Source organism: Tursiops truncatus, chromosome 20 (genome assembly GCF_011762595.2).
Source record: "Tursiops truncatus isolate mTurTru1 chromosome 20, mTurTru1.mat.Y, whole genome shotgun sequence".
NCBI lineage: Eukaryota > Metazoa > Chordata > Mammalia > Artiodactyla > Delphinidae > Tursiops > Tursiops truncatus.
Window position 1 is genome coordinate 40,226,225 of NC_047053.1, and position 20,072 is coordinate 40,246,296.

The 20,072-nt window shown below is 50.7% G+C and overlaps 1 protein-coding gene across 12 annotated transcripts; it reads left to right on the forward strand.

The window, feature by feature from the left end:
- Nucleotides 1–1,114: 1,114 nt before the first annotated feature.
- Nucleotides 1,115–11,011, forward strand: CD300LG (CD300 molecule like family member g). Of its 12 annotated transcripts, none has more exons than XM_073797689.1 (7): nt 1,115–1,271; nt 2,227–2,553; nt 2,992–3,238; nt 3,907–4,041; nt 6,548–6,600; nt 9,447–9,548; nt 10,047–11,011. In XM_073797689.1, the coding sequence occupies exons 1-7, from the start codon at nt 1,142–1,144 to the stop codon at nt 10,082–10,084; spliced, it is 1,032 nt and encodes a 343-aa protein (XP_073653790.1). In that variant the 5' UTR covers nt 1,115–1,141; the 3' UTR covers nt 10,085–11,011. The 12 variants fall into 12 exon arrangements, with proteins under 12 accessions (XP_073653790.1, XP_073653787.1, XP_073653795.1 ...); XM_073797686.1 differs by having other exon boundaries at nt 3,929–4,041; XM_073797694.1 differs by having other exon boundaries at nt 3,154–3,238.
- The last annotated feature ends 9,061 nt before the right edge of the window (nt 11,012–20,072 follow it).

Consider the following 20,072-nt stretch of genomic DNA (forward strand, 5'->3'; position numbering starts at 1 on the left):
GCCCTGTGGCCCAGGGCGGTACTGCGCCCTCCGGGAGGCGATAGGGAGGAGAAGCAGTGGCGGCTGCCTGTGGACCCCCTAACTTCTGTACCATAAACCACTTGGCAGTCTGGTGAAGCTTATGCGCCACGCCTCAGAATAATGGTCTTTTTAAGCATATAAAATACTATACACATGCTTGAAAGAAAACCAATAATAAATGAAGTGGTTATCAAAATATAATTGTGTAATACTGTAATAAATGTGCTTTTTTTTTTTTTTTTTTTTTTTTTTGCGGTACGCGGGCCCCTCACTGTTGCGGCCCCTCCCGCCGCGGAGCACAGGCCCCGGACGCGCAGAACCAGCGGCCACAGCTCACGGGCCCAGCCGCTCCCGGACCGGGACACGAACCTGTGTCCCCTGTATCGGCAGGCGGACTCTCAACCACCGCGCCACCAGGGAAGCCCAAATGTGCTTTTTTTAAATTAGCACTTTAAATAACAATTCCAGTGGCAGATCTAATAACTAATGATTTTCCAAGTAGTGAGGTGCGTACACAGTATTTCAAGCTATCGGCGACAATTTGAACTCCTAGTGTCTGTGATTTTTTTTTTTTTTTTTTTTTTTGCGGTACGCGGGCCTCTCACTGTTGTGGCCCCTCCCGTTGCGGAGCACAGGCTCCGGACGCGCAGGCTCAGCGGCCATGGCTCACGGGCCCAGCCGCTCCGCGGCATGCGGGATCTTCCCGGACCGGGGCACGAACCCGTGTCCCCTGCATCGGCAGGCGGACTCTCAACCACTGCGCCACCCGGGAAGCCCCTAGTGTCTGTGATTTTTAATTGGTGACAGTCACGGCACTGCGAACACTACTCATCATACAAGGAAAAATAACTATTACGTAAAGTTTAGTGAAAAGTCAAGATGTACTATTTCCCCACCCAGATTCACGGACTCCTTGAATTCTACACATAGGCCCTCTGGGGTGCGCGGCCGGGGGCATGGTTAAGACCCCCTGAAAGGGCATGGGTTTGGGAGAAGCGCTCGGTGGGTTTTCGGGTGCGGGTCGCTGTGAACCAAGGGTAAGTACTGAAGGGATCAGCAGAGGCGCCTCCCCCGGCTGGGGGAGCCACACGGCCCCTCCCCTCCCTTCCTTCTCTCGATTATGCCTCTGGAGGAAGTTAAAGTCCCGCGTGGCCCGGAGAGGAACCCCCAGCTCCCGGCGTGCACTCCAGCTTGGCCAGCGCTCACCATGCGGCCCCTCGTCCTGCTGTGGGGCTGCCTCGTGCTCCCAGGTGAGATGGGGGGCGGGGATGGTGAGATGCGGGGCGGGGATGGAGGGATGTGGGGCTTATCCCCAACGTCCTTATTGCTTATTCTTATAGCCCGTTGGGTCTGCAAGAGAGGGACGTACTGAACCTACATTTCCTTGTGGGGGTGACCCAGCCCAGCCGCCTGATCCTTCCAGGCTTCACCCCTCCCCATTCGTCCTCAGCCCTCAGAGGGTGCGGGCATTTGCTGTTTCTGGAACCCAGAGCCAGGTCTTCCCCCAGACCTGTGGGCTCCAGACCCTTCATGTCCAAGTGGCTGTGAGAGTACCTTTACCTCTTTTATCTTCATTTCCTGACTCTGTGCCAGCCTGGGGACAGACAAGACACCCCTTATTTAATGTTGCCACATTAAACTTAGCAAATATTTCTTGAACCTCTGCTGTACCACTCACAACAGCCCCGAGAGATAAATTATCCTGTTTCATCAATTCACAAGCCTGCTTTTCTTTTTTTTCTTTCTTTCGTTTTTTAACCTTTTAACATAAAAAATTAGGATGCATCTTATAACTGATGTCAGTTGTTCAAATGACAGTGTTTTTTTCTTAATGTTTTATAAAATTATGGTGGCTCTTACATATGATAGCATCTTAATTCAATGAAATAGGACATTGTCATCATCTATAGGTGAGAAAACTCAGAGGGGTCAAGCAACTTCCCCAGGGTCACACAGCTACTAAGTAGCAGTGCTGGGATTCAAACTCTGGGCTGTATGAATCTAGATCTTCCCCATCACCAGCCTTCAATATGCCAGGTATAGGGAAACAGTAACAGTCCTGTCCCAAGACCCCTCGGTGGCAGAGTGGAGTACCAGCTCCTACCAGGGCTGCCCCAAGAAGGGAGTGACTGAGGAAAGCCTTCTGGTCTTGATCCTGGTACTTGAATCAGGGAATTCCAACCTTCATCCCTGCTGTGGTTTCAGGTTATGAAGCCCTGGAGGGCCCGAAGGAGGTCAGCGGCTTTGAAGGTGACACCGTGTCCCTGCAGTGCACCTACGGGGAAGAGCTGAAGAAGTACAGGAAATACTGGTGCAGGGAGAGCGGGTTCTTGATCTCCCGCTGCTCTGGGACTGTCTACTCTGGAGAATATGGCCAGGAAGGCAGGGTGTCCGTCCACGACAACCCCCGGCAGCTCAGGTTTGAGGTCACCCTGAGGAACCTCACCCTGAAGGACGTGGGGCAGTACTGGTGTGGGGCCAAAAGAATGGGCTTCGATAAGACTTTCTCGGTTTCTTTGCTCGTCTTTCCAGGTAACAGATGTCCCTCCTTCCCTGGGAGGGGTTCAGGGTCATGGAGGTGGGGGCTGGAGCACGGCACCTCCCCACAATAAAGGACAGGCTGCAGCTCAAACGGGGGGAGCTGAGAGCCACGCACAGGTTTGGGGTGTTCCTGAGATATGACCTGCTTGCTCAAAATGGCTTCCTCAAGGCCTCTGTTTGAGGCGTAGCTGGGGAAGTTCTGAGAAATTGGTCCTGGGGAGATTAGGGTTCAGGGGTCAAGGGTCAGAGGTCTGGGAATGCTGGGAATCAAGGATCAGGGAAGGTGCTGAGGCATTGCTTTTGGACTTGTAGCTTCTGCTGGTCTCCACCTGACAGTCACCACAGCCAAGCTGGGGAAGACAGGGGCGGAGGTCTCTCCATTCACAGGGACCTCCCCATCCGAGCCTGCAGCAACCTCTCCGTATGCAGGGACCTCTCCTCACCCGGCAACCTCTCCATTTGCAAGGACCTCTTCTCACCCAGCAACCTCTCCGTACGCAGGGACCTCTCCGTATGCAGGGACCTCTCCGTATGCAGCAACCCTTCCAAATGCAGGGACCTCTCCTCACCCAGCAACCTCTCCTCCTGCAGGGATCTCCCGCCAAGCCACACGGCTAGACTCTACCTCCACAGAGGACACCAGTTTTGTCCCCATCAGAAGCAGCTCCAAGACCAGGTGAGCAGCTCCAACCAAGGCCACCTTTTCAGGTCATCCCTGAACCATAAGGTGCCCCTGAGCGAATAGGAATACAATACTCCTTCCTCTGGGGGAACACAGCTTCTTGACGTGGCCACAGACACGCAGAGAGGGCAGATTCAGCCCCCATCCCACCCCCTACCCAGCAGGGCCCTGGAGCAGTGAACGACCTACATTACGGGGGCCAGCAGCCCTTTTGCCTTGGACAGGCAGGCCCGCCCAAGGTGAAGGGTCCGCCATGGCCCCAGTCCCCACCTCGCTCCCCGCCCGGCTTCAGGGACAGCCACCCCAGTTCAGTAGTTCTTGTTTGTGCACTTTGCACTGGGCCCTGTGCTAAGCAGGAAACTGTAGACCAAACAATGTGATGTTTTCTTACCCAACTGGGATCCCAGCCGGAAGGACTGGCTCTTGGGTCTTTATATATAACTGCCCTCCATTGCTGGTGGCCAGGTAACTACTCACAGGTTCAGAGCCAGCTGAAAGTACCTCCTGGGGCTGGCGATGGGGGCTGAGGTCCCTTCCATTGGGACCAACAAGATGCTGTGGTCCCTGGTACCCTCTGACCCCCTTGGGAGGGATGAGGGATATGACTGGGACTCAGAATAAGAATGCCCAGTGTGCTGCCGACATCTGATGACAGCCACCAGTCTCCTTCCATCTCGTCCACAGGGTCTCCGTCCCGATGACCCGCATGTTGGCCCCAGTCCTGGTGCTGCTGGCCCTTCTGCTGGCCACAGGCCTGGCCGCCCTCGGCAGCTACATGCTCCAATGGAGGAAGAAAGGTGAGCAGTGTAGACGGGAGGGGTGAGAGGCTGTCAGCCAGGGGCCTCGCTGAGACCCGCAGTCCCCACCACCGCCCCAGAGAGACCTCGTGGGCCTCGGCGTATGCGTCCGAGACGTGGGCATCGGGAGCCCTGCTCCTCTTTTCTGAGGGACCCGCAGGGCCGTCCACACCAGGCACAAGCAATTCAAACGGGGGAGCAAGAAGCTGGGGGGCTCTCATCTTGCTCTGGTCTGTCCGACCAAGCTCATGAGCCACTTCTCTCCCTGTTGATCCCAGTGAATCCATGTCCAGTCTCTGTAGGTCCTGCTTCTTGTACGAGGACTGATTACAGGGGGAAGTGCAGGCCTGAGCACTTGAACTTGAGCAGGATGTGTGTATGGCCCCGCCCCTGCCACTGGGTCTCTAGAGGTGCTCAGCTCCTTTCAAGACTTGGCTTCAAATTCCAGCTCTGCCACTTTTTAGCTGTGAGACCTTGGGTAAGTCATCTAACTTCCCTGAGCCTCAGCTTCCTCAGATATATGCCCAACAGAAATAGAATAGAAGCCACACGTGTGATTTAAAATTCTCTGATAGTCACACGAGAAAAAGAAGAAACTAGTGAAGTTAATTCTAATGATACACTTTATTTAACATGATATATCCAAAACATTATCATTTCAACATGGAATCAATATAAAGATACTAATGAGGACTTCCCTGGTGGTGCAGTGGTTAAGAATCCGCCTGCCAATGCAGGGGACACGGGTTCGAGCCCTGGTCCAGGAAGATCCCACATGCCGCGGAGCAACTAAGCCCGTGTGCCACAACTACTGAGCCTGCGCTCTAGAGCCTGCAAGCCACAACTACTGAGCCCACGTGCCACAACTACTGAAGCCCACGTGCCTAGAGCCCGTGCTCCGCAACAAGAGAAGCCTCCGCAATGAGAAGCCCGCGCACCACAACCAAGAGTAGCCCCCGCTCACCACAACTAGAGAAAGCCCGCGCGCAGCAACGATGATCCAACGCAGCCAAAAGTAAATAAATAAATGAATAAATTTATTTTTTTAAAAAAAGATACTAATGACACACATTCTACGTTCATTTTTTCCAGTTGAGTCTTTCAACCCCAGTGTAATTCAGAGTAGTCACCTTTCTGGTGCTCAATGGCCGTGTGTAGCTCCTGTGGTGGATGGCACAGATTAAGAGAGTTTAACCGAAATAACGGTGATGGGAGCTGCCTTGTGCCCGGCACAGTGGTGTGGCTTATGTTCTTTTTATCTCCTTTAATCTCCTCAATACTGTTGAGTTAGGAACTACTTATTCAACACCTACAAATACCCCCAATTTACAGGGCAAGAAACTGAGGCACAGAGTGGTTAAGCAACTTGCCCTGGGTTTGTATAGCTGGAAAGTGGTAGAACCAGGAAGCCAACTTTGTAAATTGGCAGTGTTGTCCCAGCACTGGTGGCCATGGTGGGGAACGCTGGGCTTGCTACGTGACTCCCCTCTGTGTGGCCCCCAGGAAGAAATGTCAGCTTTGCCCACATCCCTAGGCCCCCTCAGAGGAGTCGGGAGGAACACACAGGGTGAGAACGTTCCCATCACAACCTCAGAGCCTCTTCGCACTTTGCCTCTCCAATTGTGGTCCCCAGCTGGCAGCAGCAACATCCCCGGGTAGCCTGTTAGCAACTCAGACTCTCAGGCCCCAACCTCAGCCTACTGAATTAGAATCTGCATTTGAGTAAAATTTCCCAAGGTCCTGTACACACACTGAGATTTAAGAAGCAATGACCTTGGCATACAGGATCACTTCCCTAGCCAGTTTCTGGCCCATGCGAGGGGATTTCCATGTACCAATCTCAAAAGTCCAGGTCATTGCCGAGGTGCTGGGATTCTCGGCCCAATCTGCTTGCCAGCTCCCTCTGGGAAGCCCCAGGTGCAAGGAACCCAGTCCACGTATGTGGGAGCAGCTGCAGACTACTCCCAGCTACTCCTGGCTTCAAGGTGCTCCTTCTGTTGCAGGAAGGGGGACCCCATCCAGGGCCCGAGAGTGGGCTCTTGTCTAACACTCAGAAATGAATTGTCTGAGGAGACACACTTGCTGACACAGCAAGAGACTTTATTGGGAAGGGGCGCCCGGGCAGAGGGCAGGAGGGTAAGGGAACCCAGGAGAACTGCTCTGCCACGTGGCTCGCAGTCTCGGGTTTTATGGGAATGGGGTTAGTTTCCGGGTTGTCTCTGGCCAATCATTCTGACTCAGGGTCCTTTCTGGTGGCCCACGCATCACTCACTCAAGATGGATTCCAGCAAGAAGGATTCTGGGAGGTTGGTAGGACATACGGACTGGAGTCTCCTCTCTCCTTTTGACCTTTCCCGAAGTCTTCCAGTTGGTGGTAGCTTGTTAGTTCCGCATTCCTTACCAGGACCTCCTGTTTAAGATACCTCGTGCGAGTGGTTACTAACAGGCCTGGCCAGGGTGGACGGTTTCAGTCAATGGTTCCCTTAACACTTCTGGTCTCTTTCAGCTCAACTGGCCACGGAGACACAGAGGAAGGAGAAGGTCCATCTCTCCCACTTGGTAAGGAAGGAGGCAAAGCCCACACTCAGATCCCTCTGCGTCCGGCTCCCAGGCCCTGCCTCTCCGGCTCCCTGCCTGGTCCTCCACGGCTGACCTCAAGGCAGGACTTGCGTCCCACATCCAGGGAATCTGTGTGAGCCCCGAGATGAGCCCTTCGGGCTGCCCTCCTCACCCAGACTTCCCACCGGGTGCCGGTGGGGCTCTGCTCCAGGCCCAAGGCCCTCTTCCCATCCCCCCTTTTAGAATCAGAGAACATTGGAGCTGGTTCCACAGGGGGGGCTTTGATATCAGCTCGTCCAGCCTTTCTCTAAATTTGGTGCAAAATCCCTTACGAAACACCTTGGGGGGTGTGTGGGCGGCTATTAGAAATACACTCTCCTCGACATCGGTCCCAGCCAGAACCCCTTGGGGTGGGGGCCAGGAACCTGAAATTGAAACGCTGCCCTGGGGGATTCTGATAGCACCAATAGACTCTAGTCTGCTTTTGCAGAAGGGAGAACTGAGGCCCAGAAAGAGAAAGAGTCTTGCCCGAGGTCACACAGCAGGCGGTGGCCCAGATACAGAGCGGGTCCCAGAGCTCTCGACTCCCATCTCTCCTCTTTCCGGAACACCCTTCTCTGAGCTGTCGTTGGCTCTGAGACCAAGGTGGTGCAGCTACCTTGACACTCGGGCTGCGGGTGGTGCTCTGGAGACCGGGGGACAGAAAGAATGGGGGTCCCTGTGCCCATCACCCTGGAGAGAGGACGCTGCCCTGAGTCTACCTGCTGCTGGGCCCCTCCCTGACCCCTGCAGAGAGAGACCCTCTTCCCACACCAGCACTCCTACGGAGAGAGTCACTGCTTAGGAAACCGAAGCTTCATCTGCCTCGCCAACACCCCCGCCCCCAGCCTCTCCTTCCTCAGCTGTTTACTGAGAGGCCTCCACCCTGATTCCCTTAGACACTGGAGCAGGAAAGGGGGGCTGCCATTGCCTTCTTTCCTGGTGCCAGCAGGGACAAAACACTCAGGCCCGATCCCCCTAGGGAGGGGCTGCGGTGGGATGGGGTACTGGGCCTTCCTTCACTTAGGAAGCAGCTGTTGTTACCTCAGGAAGCTCAGCAGGACCAAAGGGGTGGACAGGAGTGAGGGAAAGGTCATGGAAACAGATGGAGGGGCTGCCAAGGCCACTGCCAGGGCCCTCCTCCTGGCTCGGTGTCCTGAGGCTAGCCCCGCCCCCAACTCCAGAAGAGGGGCTGGGCTCGGAGGGAGAACCGCCATGCCTTGCTGCCGTTTTTTCTAGTGCCTAGAAGTAGAGGCTCTCGTATAGATCTCATATAGTCAACAACCCAGAAGATGCCTCCACGCTCACTGGAACAGCCCAGGGTCCACTGCGTGGGCAGAGGGACCGTTGAGAGATGCAGACGCCCCCCTGGACAGAGGGTAGTGGTCCTGGCCACAGCCTACATGTGCGGTTTGCTCTCTGTCCCCTGAGGTTCTTTCCTCAAATTCTGTCACCCTTGAGAAGGGGACGCTTCTGCAGCTGTTGGTGGTCAGCGGTCAGCAGTGGCTGGGTTTCGACCAAATCAGAAAGCTGTCAGTATGGGATTCATGGGAAATGGACCTGATGTCAGGAGTTCTCTGGCCCAACCCCAGCTCTGCCATGTCCTCCCCACAGGCAGGGCTGGGACGCACGAGGGCCGTGAGTGACAGCATTTGTGAATTCTCCCTCCCCCTCCCCTATTCCTTCAGGCCCTCATCCCCCTAGTCACATCTCACCTGAGGGATTCTGTTCTGACTCTTACCTTGTCCCCGTAAAACTGAAGGTGTCACCAGAGGTGGCTCAAACATCTACCTCTGCCCCCATGTCCCACACCTAGGGTATTGATAGAAGCAGGGGCCCAGTTAGTAGACAAGGGACACTGCCACAAAGAGAAGTGTGCAGGACGCCCTACCAGGAAGGCAGCATGGTGTAGGAAAGAGTCTGAGACCAAAGAATTACGGAGACAAGGCCCAGCTCCACCACTCACCAGCTGTGTGACATCCGGCAAGTTACATCACCTCTCTGAGCCTCGGCTTCCCCATCTCACGGGACTGTGGTGAGGAATGAGTGAGATGAGACCCCTCGTAGTTATCCAGAAAATGGGAGCTTCTTTCCTTGGCTTCGGTGCCTATCAGGCCAGGGGTTTGCTGGCCGGGCCACCTCAGGGCAGCTGTGCTGTTAGGAGACATGGCTGGGGGCCTTGGCCAGCTCCAGCCTCCGCTCTGCTCAGCTGCTGGGCAAGGGAGCAGGTGACAGAGGGGCCCGGCATTCTGACCTGAGGACCACGGGGGCAGCTGAGCCCAGGTCAGGAGACGGGCTTCCGCACTCGCTCTGGACTACCCACCTCTCTTCCCTGGGCCTCGGTTTTCTCATCTGATCAAGGAGGAATTGCTCAGACCCATGATCCCTAAAGAATTCTTCCTGTGCTGTTTGTTATTTGGTGAATCTTTGAGGTGTCCAACTTTGCTCTCTCTGGGCCTATTACAAAGAACCTGCAGCCTGCATGTTCTTCCTGCTTCAAGGATAGAAATAGTCATCATGGAAACAAATTAATCATTCCAGGAGTTCCCAGTTGTTGAGTGATAAAAACATTATCAGAAATATTTATTATAACCCTAAGGGAAAACTTTCTATCCCCATTTTATAGCTTGGGAAGCTGGGCCTCAGAGAAGTTGGGTGGCTCACCTGAGGTCACACTGAGACATAGTGAATGGACCGCAAGGACTCTGACTGCAAAATCCACCCCCTGCCTTTCCCTCCTCCTGCTCTGGCTTGCGGACTATCCCTGCTGCCAAGAACAGGCCGTTCTGACTGAGTCTGTGTTTCAGCCACTGGGGAACAGCGGGGTCCCAGAGTATGCTGTGATCGACCTTGCAGGGCCCACTGGGCCTCCTGCCAGCCCCAACGTGGAGATCCGGTGCCTGAGCCAGGTGTGGACAGAGGGCTCTGGGGGTCTGGAGCGACCTAGCCTGGCTCCACTCAGACAATGCAAGGAAGTGGGGGAGGTCTCTGCCCTCAGCGTCCACCTACCTTCCGCATCACAGCCAGAGCTTAGACCATGTCACCCAGGAAGCCAGGGCTCCTGACCTCACATCCTCATTTCTTGTGATCCAGAAAATTCTTGAATAGCGTGGTGAGAGGGACAGCTTAAAGAGTTCTGAGCTGGCAGGATCCCCACGTCTGCAGCCACAACTGGGCCCGAGGCCATGAGGTTGATCTCCCAGGGAGTGGGGCCTGGTGTGTGCCGGGGGGGGGGGGGTGGGAATGAATCAAAGCCTGGGGGTTCTGGGAAAAAGGAGTGGTTAGTCCTGTGACCCCCAGACGGACAGGCCCAGAATGTGCAGAAAAGGCTGGGCTGGACCCAGCAGCTACCTGGAGACCCCCCCAAGCCGGGCTCTGCTTTTCAACCCCTACTGTTGTCTTTACAGACTTCAAAGGAAGACGAAGCCTCGTGGCAGACCCCTGAGGGAGACATGACCCCAGGCCCTCCCCTCCCCGTGTCTGGGGACGAGCCAGACTTTTCTAAGTTCATCTCAGTCTAGCCGCCTAACGCCCTCCGTGAATCTCTGGAAGGGCTGAATTTGCGCTGACTCGGATAAGTTTTCTGCTACGGCTTCAGAGTCCTCCTGCCAGAGTCCAGGGCTCTCCTCCACCCTCCCCAAGCTTTCCTCCTGCATGCCCCAGCTGACCCGGAACGCTTCGTCAGCGCTGGAGCCTGGAGTGGTGGCTTCACGGTTCCAGCTGGAGACGGGGACCTCCCCAAGATGGTCACATTCCTGGGCAAAGCGTGCAGCCGCTGGACCCTCAAGGGGCCAGGCAGGGCTCAGGGGGTCTGGTCCGAGTTTGTATCTGCTACAGGAGCTCCTCTGGGCCTGGGTGCCGAGCCACGGGCCGCTCCTAACTCCCCCTCCAGACCCCGCCTTCTCTTTCCTTCCTTCCATCCTCAGACGCAAGGTCAAGTTCTCCTACATAAGCTGGTGAGGAGGAGGAAGACTGCTGGGTTAGACGGGATTCTGATTTCTCAAAGCCGGGCTGGGAACCTCCTGCATCCCAGTCCTTCAGGAAGCTGGTTAAAAAGATAATTCCTGGGCCCCATCAAGAACTACTAAAACGGAACTTCCCTGGTGGTGCAGTGGTTAAGAATCTGCCTGCCAACACAGGGGACACAGGTTAGATCCCTGGTCCGGGAAGATCCCGCATGCCGTGGAGCAACTAAGCCCGTACGCCACAACTACTGAAGCCCATGCACGTAGAGCCCGTGCTCCGCAACAAGAGAAGCCACCGCGATGAGAAGCCCATGCACCGCACCGAAGAGTAGGCCCCACTCACCGCAACTAGAGAAAGCCCGCGCACAGCAACGAAGCCAAAAATAATTTAAAAAAAAAAAAAAGAACTACGAAAACCATCTCTGAGGCTGGGCCTGGGACTCTGCATTTCTAAAAAGTGCACTGGTGATTCTAACTCTTGAGTTTGAGCACCAGTGGGCTGGTTGAGCTCTCAGGCCCCTCCAGTTTAGAGAGTCTACATTTGGTGTGTGGAGTCTCCCCCCTGCCCCCTATAGGGCCTGCTCTGCCCATGACACCATGACCCAGCTGGGGGCTTTCCTGGACCTGCCCGAGTCCAGTCCCAGGTCAAGTGCACATTGGAAGGGGTGAGCCCAGGACTGGCGGGGAGCGGTTGTCTTTCTGATCTCCCTACCTAGCCATGCATTCCAGGCTTTGGAAGGAGGATGGAAAAAAGCACGGCTCCTTCCTTGTCAAGAAAGGGTTGAGGGCTTCCCTGGTGGCACAGTGGTTGGGAGTCCGCCTGCCGATGCAGGGGACACGGGTTCGTGTCCCGGTCAGGGAAGATCCCACATGCCGCGGAGCGGCTGGGCCCGTGAGCCATGGCCGCTGAGCCTGCACGTCCGGAGCCTGTGCTCCGCAACGGGAGAGGCCACAGCAGTGAGAGGCCCGTGTACCGCAAAAAAAAACAAAAAAAAAGAAAAAGAAAGGGTTGACTACCTGTGGGTTCTGAGAGCTGGGGAGGGGGTAGGAAAACACAGGGTGCAGGTGGAGGTAGATATCTAAAAGGGAGGAGGGAGGGGACAGGGCAGGACCCTAAGGGGAACCTGACGGTGACCTGGAGTTTGGTCCCCTGGAGTGGGCAGAGGGAAGGTAGGATAAAAGAACGACTGGGTTTTTGAAAAATGAACCGGGGGCTGCTCAATATACGAAACCTAGAAAGATGGGGGGATAAAAGGAAGAAAACACATCACCCATCATCTCACCGCTACCCGAAGACGAAATCACTGCAATTTGTTGTATTTCTTTCCAGGCTTTTTCCTCCACATCACTTGCTGATGTGCTTCTACAAATTATTTTGTACCTATAACTTTATATCCTGCTTTTCCCACTTAATTATTATATCATAAGCATGTTTTTGCATAATGTTTTTACAAACCTTTTATAAATTAAATGTTGACCAGCAGCATAACATTTCAGATTGGTATGCTTCAGTTGATTTCAGTTCTCTCTCACTAGATATTTAATTTGTTTCTATTTCTGTTATAAATAACAGCATGGTGAATCTAGGCGCACAGCTTTGCCCGCATCTGGAGATTTCTTTCAGAAGGATGTGCATATGTGGAAGTGTCAGAGGGTGTGAACGGTTCTGAAGTTACTGATACCCATTGCTAAACAGCTTTGAGAAATGGCAGTACCAGTTTCACCCCCACCAGGTCCTAGCAGTCAGCATTTCTCAAAGTCCTCACCAGCCTCTGCACCCATCCCAGTGGGTGTGGGAGGAGAAACCACCTGTAAGGCCTATGGAATGAGGGCCTAGGGGGCTGGGCAAGGTGGAGCCGGTCTGAAGATGCAAGGGAAACTCACCAGAAGGTGGCAGCCAGTTCCCCGGGGGGTGAAGTAGTGAGCACTTTTTACCTTCTCTGAGTGGAAAGGGAGACCCGAGTCTGAGCTCTAGGGACTCTGCCCAGGATCTGGGCACAGTGTGTGCCCAGATGTTGGGGGAAGTAGGAATTAGCAAGTTTCAGGTGGTCTCAGCTCCAAAGCAGGCTTCGCCCATGAGAAATCCCTCAGCTGGAGGCTGGTGAGAACAGGGGCTTCTCAGAAGGCAAAGAAACTTCCTGTCCTCTCAGCCTGTCACCTACAGCAGCCAGAGCTTTTGGGGGACCAGGAATGCTCAGCTGGGTCATCCCAGTCCCACCCCTTGCCTGATTTCAGACCATGTGCCTGCTAAAGAGATCTATGTCTTTTGTGAAGCAGAGCTCTCTCCAAGGCAGCCTAGGATTGGCATCCACTGGATTCCAAGTTTCCGTGGATTTATTAGATACTCAAGCCTTCTTCATAGACCCTGGCACACTTGTCCTAGCTCCCAGTGCTGCCACAGTGCTGGCCCAGCGCCACCCTCCTGGGCAGGGGAAGAAGTCTACTCCCTCGCCAGCTGCCACTCTGCAGTCCCCCATCTTGATACACCTTGGTTTTGTATTTGTACACCCACACCTTCAGCTCTGTGATCTCGTGTACCTATGAGAGGCCCTTGAACAAAAGAATTGCAATAAGCCGCCGCTCGCCCATCCCAAGAGCAAGGGTTTCCAGCCTGGGAACTTGCTGAGAGGTAAAAACTAGGGGAACATCAGCATTGCTAAAGTTCTGTTTTGCCAAATTGGGATATTAGCTATAATAAACTACCCTCTATCCTCCCATTAGTTTCTTTTAAAGAAATATTTTAACACCAAAGAGAGTGTCGATGGGAAAATGAATGTTTTAAGATAGTCCTTCCCTAATCGACCCCTAGACAAAGAATTGGATGTTATGATCCTAATCTACTGAGGCCTATTGAAGAGAGATTTTCTACAATCTTTTGGTTACAAAAGGGGAAGAGTGGGGAAGGGATAAATTAGGAGTTTGGGATTAACAGATATGCACTACTACATAGAAAAGAGTTAAACAAGGACCTACCATAGAGCACAAGGAACTGTATTCAGTATCTTGAAATAACCTAGAATGGAAAAGAAACTGAAAAAGAATATATGTGTGTGTGTGTGTGTGTGTGTGTGTGTGTGTGTGTGTGTGTTTCATAGAGACCCTTTACCAGGTTGAGAAATTTCCCTTCTAGTCCTAGTTTACTGAGCTTTTTAAAATCAGAAATTGATGTTGATTTTATCAATGATTTTTCAACAACTATTGAGATGATTATATGTTTTTTCTTTTTTAGTCTGCAAATATGACTCTATTCTTTGATTTTCTAACATTAAGCCAACCAGGGATTAATTTGACTTGGTCAGTACTGGTATGCAGTTTTCTTTTCTTGTTAAGTTCTCTGCCTGGTTTTGGTACCAGGGTAAGCTGAGAAGTGATCCCTCCTCTTCAATTTTCTGGAAGAGTTTGTGTAGAATTGGTAATATTTCTTTTTCATATGTTTGGTAGACTTCATCAGTGAAGGCATCTGGGCCTAGAATTTTCTTTGTAGGAAGGTACAAACTAAACATTATTGTTAATTGCTATTTTACACAGACAATGTTTACTTAGATCCTTACATTTCAGATTTTCTTTTTAAAAAGTCATGTTAGTAGTAAAGTCTGTCAGTTTTTATCTGAAAAGCTCTACTTCATAAAAATTCTTGAAAGAAAAAAAAATTCTTGAAAGAGTTTTGCTGGGTATACAATTCTAGGTTTACAGCCATTCTCTCTCAGCATTTTGGAAATACTATTATTTTGTCTTTTAGCTATAAGTGTTGTTGTTGAGAAGTCTGCTGACAGACTGAGTGATGTGATAGTTTTTCTCAGACTGCTTTCTACTTGTACTGGTGTTCTGCAGTTTTACTCCTGACCATGAGTAAATTTTTCTTGTTTGGTGTAAATCCTTACATCTGTGGATTCATGCCTTTCATCATTTCTGGAAAATTCTCTTCAAATATTTATCTATACTCCATTCTTTTTAATGTCTCCATTGACCAGGATAACATTTTTTTAGACCTTATCTTTATAACTGCCATATCTCTTACCCTCTCTTTCATATTTCCCTTCTCCTTATCTCTGTTCTTCATTCTATATAATTTCTTCAGCTCTATCTTCTAGTTTAGTACTTCTTAAACTTGAAAATGCCTATTAATTACCAAGTCATCTTGTTAAACTGCAAATCTGATGCAGTAGTTCTGGATGGGGCCTGAGTGCTGCGTTTCTAACAAGCTCCCAGGCTGATGATGCTGCGAATCCAAGGACCATACTTAGGGGAGCAACTTTCTGGTTCATTCATCTCTTTTCAGTTGTGTTTGATTTGCTGTTAACCCCCTCCAATTCGTTTTTGTTTTAAGCATTGTATTTTTATTTCTACAAGTTCTGGATGGTTCTCCTTCAAAACTAACTGTTCATTCTAATGTCTTCTTGCTTGTTAATTTTTGTAATGCCATCTTTTATTTCATTAAACATTTACACGCACACGGTTAGTTTACATGTTGTGCCTAATATCAGAAGTCCTTGGACATATAAATATGTTGTTGTTTATGTTGACTATTGCTCATGGTGGTCTGTTTCTCTGAATTTTGTGATCTCTTGTTGTGAGCTCATGTTTGGATGAATCTATGGAAAATCTGGGGGCTGAAATTGAGGATACCTTCCTCCAGAAACGAGTTGCATTTGCTTCTGTCAGGATGGGTCCAGGATAAAGATACCAACTTGGAACCAGGTCCCTAACTTACCAGAATCTCAGGTTATCTTACCGTGACCCTGGCTTTATGTTTAACTTACCAACTAAGATGCTAATATTGGCATTTTCCTTTAGGACAACTCCACCTTTCCTGTCCACTCACCATGCCTAAGAGGGCTGTTTTCTTTTGTTTTGTGACCTCTTTGAGATTTCCCTTCCCACAAGCCCAGCAATGCAATAAAAAAAAAATGTTTCACATAGGATCTCATTGTTTAAGAGCACAAGGTACCTTGTTCACTCTGTCTGCACTAAAACCCTGACTCCCGTTTTCCAGGCACCATGTAAGGCCCTTAGATTTTTATGTAACTCTAGGGAAGGGAAGAAGCCTTCCAAAACAGGATTGAGATATCATTTCTTTCCCCTCTGGTGAGCAGGCACTCAGGGAAAGATTTTATTCAAGTTAGAAAAATAATGGGGTGTTTCTTATACCGGCATGTGACGAAATAAAATTCACAGTCACCACATCAGAATAAAGGGTAATCCTTAAAATTAGATATATTCAGCTTAATTATAAACTATCCTCCTGTACTTAATTTTCTCACTTGATACAGATGAAATGGTCCACAGACCAACACTTGGGTACCAGTACTACACAGTATAAAGGCAGGTTTATGAGAAACTGCAGAGAGAGGAAGATCTGTTTCTGGAAGGAAAACCAAGCCCTGAAAAAAATGGGTGGAAACAGCCTTAAACACTTAGATAATTTCTGAAATTGTCAGGCACTGTGCCAAGACTTGCAAACACGAAATAAGAGAAGATACAAATAGAAACATCCGGATGCTGCACTTTCTCCTCCTTAGGTGGGGATGGTGGTCAGAGGTGCACACTCATGCCTCACACCTGGCACATCTGGTTCCCACAGTGCACTGTGGCTCCAGCATGGCCTTTTTCGAGGATATTTGGCTGCTCCCATGAGCTGGACTCCCACCAACTGAAAGATGTCCTTGGTTAAGTGGGTTCAATGAACGCTCTTAACCGTCAGCTCCATCTTCTGGCAACTCTCCATACACTCTTCCTCAGGCTCAGTCTCACTTCCCAATAGCTTTTCTCCTTGATTCCTCAGCCTAAAATAATTTTCTAACTCACTCACACCAAGAGTCCTGAAAATGTCTATCAATCTGTTATTCAGAACGATTACAGTCACTATTGAAATTAACAAGTGGATCGAACCATCCCTCTAGTTGACGGGACCCCTCCCAGGTGTGGGGCTGTAGCTGGGAGTGTTTGTCTGTGTGTGTTTAAAGTTTGTCTCATTTGGGCCAAATTTACCTTTATCCTTTTGTGTTGTCCCAGAAAGCTCATACTTTAAGTTCTTTCTAGATCCTTCATCATGAATTTATGCTGACGTTTGACTAAGCTAGTGGTGATACAGGGAATGAAGCCTCTGTTCCTAACCGGTTTCAGGGTTCAGAACTTACACACACAGGGTCCACTTCCTCCATGTAAAATGACATGACACTGCATCTTATAAATCCCTTTCCTGTTCAGAAATTCAGAGGCCGTTGCCCAACTCATAACTTTTTAAGGGAAGAAAAGGTCAACATGTCAGCTGATAGTATTCATTTGTTCGAAGAAATGGTTTTTGGTTGATATAATTGTACTAAGCCTTGTGCCAAAGGACAAGAAAGCTTGGCCTCTGCCCTCTAGGAACTCCTGGTTATGGAGGGCGGGAAGCCACATAAACAATGACCACAGTGTCCCGAGGGGGTCCATGGGGTTCTTGGAGAGTCACATGGAAAGTGAACAGCAGGCACGTGCGACTGTGGATTTGGGTCTTGGAAAATCTCTAAGAAGTCCATCCAGGTGGAGATATGTCTCATGAGCAGTTGAAAATAGGGTTTGGGAGTCTTAATGTGTACAAGGTAACAGACGCTGTGGACCCACTGGCCCAGGAGTCCGTGTAGCAGAGAAGAAACAAGAGCTAAAGGCAGCATAACATTTCAGAGGTTGGCTTATTATATTCTTGTTTCCTCCCAGTCTTGTGTCCCTCTTTAGAGAACACAGCTTTATTTTCTGCATTAAGTACAGTAGATGAGGACACACCTTAGCCCCCCAGTAGGCAAAAAAAGGGGGAGTATTCTAATCTGGAAAGTCTGAGTATCTTAAGTCTGGCCCTAAGCCAAGGTAGCACGACAGACTAAGGGGAGTGGGGGGATGCTCCCTTCCTAACTTGGAAATTTGTAAACGGAAGGTAGTGGGGAATTAGGTGATCTGTGCTTTAAGCAAAAACCCCACGACCACCACCTCCCCTCACACATGTGCACACACACTCAGAGGCAGGATTCTAGAGTAGAAAAAGAAATTCAATATCAAAAATATTACCAAAATACCAATTCCTTTTCAGTGTGCAACAAGCATTTATTCATCCACTTAGCAAACATCCCCGTATGTTTGAGAATTCGTTCCGGCATCAGCACCTCTTGGAAATGCTTTTTGATGCTCCCACGGACTGACTGAGGAGCCATTTCTTGGTGCTGCCGTAACAGCTTCTCATTACAGAGTCCTGATCAGGACCCTCTTCCTATCTGCTCCCGTAAACTCTGGGCCTCTGGATGTAGGGACCCCGCCTTGTTCAAAGGTGCTCAGTAGATAATTGTTGAATGAATACAGTAGTCCCCACTTATCGGCGCTTTCAGTTACCCATGGGCAACGGCTGTCCAAAAATATTAAATGGAAAACTTCAGAAATAAACAACTTGTAAGTTTCAAATTGCGTGCCTTTTTTTTTTTTTTTTTTTTTTTTGCGGTACGCGGGCCTCTCACTGTTGTGGCCTCTCGCGTTGCGGGGCACAGGCTCCGGACGCGCAGGCTCAGTGGCCATGGCTCACAGGCCCAGCCGCTCTGCGGCATGTGGTATCTTCCCGGACCTGGGCACGAACCCGTGTCCCCGGCATTGGCAGGCGGACTCTCAACCACTGCGCCACCAGGGAAGTCCCCAAATTGTGTGCCATTTTGAGTAGAGTGATGAAACCTCTCACTGTCCCACTCTGTCTTGCCCAGGACACGCATCATTCCTTTGTCCAGCGTATTTCACCTGATAGTCACTTAGTAGCCCTCTAAGTTAGATCGACTGTCTTGCTACCACAGCGCTTTGCGTTCCAGTAACTTTTATTTTACTCAAAATCGCCCCAAAGCACCAGAGAAGTGATGCTGGCAATTCGGATCTGCCACAGAGAAGCCGTAACGTGCTTCCTTTAAGGGAAAAGGTGAAAGTGCTCAACTGCAAAAGGAAAGAAAGGGAATTCCCTGGTGGTCCAATGGTTAGAACTCCGAGCTTTCGCTGCTGAGGGCCCCGTTCCATCCCTGGTCAGGGAACTAAGATCCCACAAGCCACACGGCCAAAAAACAAAAAAAAAAAAAAAGGAAAGAAAAACATCAAACGGTCTAAGAACAAATCTATCCAGGAGACTGTGAAGAAGGAAAAACATTTGTGCCAGCTTTGCTGTCACACTTCAAACTGCAAAAGTTACAGCCACAGGGACTTCCCTGGTGGTGCAGTGGTTGAGAATCCGCCTGCCAATGCAGGGGACACGGGTTCGAGCTCTGGTCTGATCCCACATGCCGCGGAGCAACTAAGCCAGTGCGCCACGACTACTGAGCCTGTTCTCTAGAGCTTGAGAGCCACAACTACTGAGCCCGCATGCCACAACTACTGAGGCCCTCGCTCCTGGAGCTGGTGCTCCGCAGCAAGAGAAGCCACGACAATGAGAAGCCCGCGCGCCGCAATGAACAGTAACCCCTGCTCACCGCAACTAGAGAAAGCCCGTGAGCAGCAACGAAGACCCAATGCAGCCAAAAATATAAATAAATTTATTTTAAAAATAATAAATAAAAAAAGAGAGTAATTGAAAACTTTCCTTACTAGATAGTAAAACAGAAGTTTCTAAAGAATTAAAACTCTGATCATGGCAATTAGGCTAGATAAACAGATCAATGGAACAAGCTAGACGGCCCTCCTTACCAGCTGGCATGGCCTGCACTTGTCTCTCCCAGAACTCTGTGGTCCCCACCAAACCCAGCCCAGAGGAAGCCGGGCCAGTGAGCTTGTCTAAAGGTGATGCTCTCAACCCCCTGGGTCTCTTGAGGAGCTGAGTCTGGGGATGGCAAGGGAGCCCACGCGATCCCTCGTGGTTCCCTTTCTTAGCCCATGTTTCTCCTCCAACAGTGCCTCCTTCCCCAAGCACAACCCTACCCCCATTTCTAATCAATCCCCCTCCATCTCTGGAAGGCAGCATGGCAGGGAAGCCCGGCTGGGAGCCGAGAGTCCAAGAGCCTGGTTCCAGCTCTGCCAACAATTTTCTGTGTGACATTAGGCAAAGCCCTTGCCCCTCCAGGCCAGTCTTCCCAGCTATAGTGTGATAAGAATCCTTTCTGCCCTACTAACCACATGCTACCGTGCCAAGAGGGAAAAAGGATTTAAAAAAAAAAAACGGGCAGAGTTCCTTTTAGAAATGTAACTGCCTGTATTAGGAAAAACTGATGCCAGTTTGGGACTAAAAGGAAATTCCCCACACTACAAAGTGATGTCCAAAATAGAGAGGCAGTGGTTGGCACACTTGGCTACACGTTAGAATCATCTGGGGAGCTTTTATTTATTTAATGTGTTTTTTTTGGCTGTGTTGGGTCTCCGTTGCTGCGCACGGGCTTCCTCTTGTTGCAGTGAGTTGGGCTGCTCCTGGTTGCCGTGCGTGGGCTTCTCTTTGCGGTGGCTTCTCTTATTGCGGAGCACGGGCATGGGCTTCGGTAGTTG

Excerpts from the sequence above, each read along its gene's own strand:
- CD300LG (XM_073797685.1), top strand. The coding sequence starts at position 1,142 with ATGCCTCTGGAGGAAGTTAAAGTCCCGCGTGGCCCGGAGAGGAACCCC. Across the intron at positions 1,272-2,226 it reads GGGCTGCCTCGTGCTCCCAG|GTTATGAAGCCCTGGAGGGC; the intron begins GTGAGATGGGGG and ends CTGTGGTTTCAG. Across the intron at positions 4,520-4,751 it reads TTTTAGCTGTGAGACCTTGG|TGGTTAAGAATCCGCCTGCC; the intron begins GTAAGTCATCTA and ends CTGGTGGTGCAG.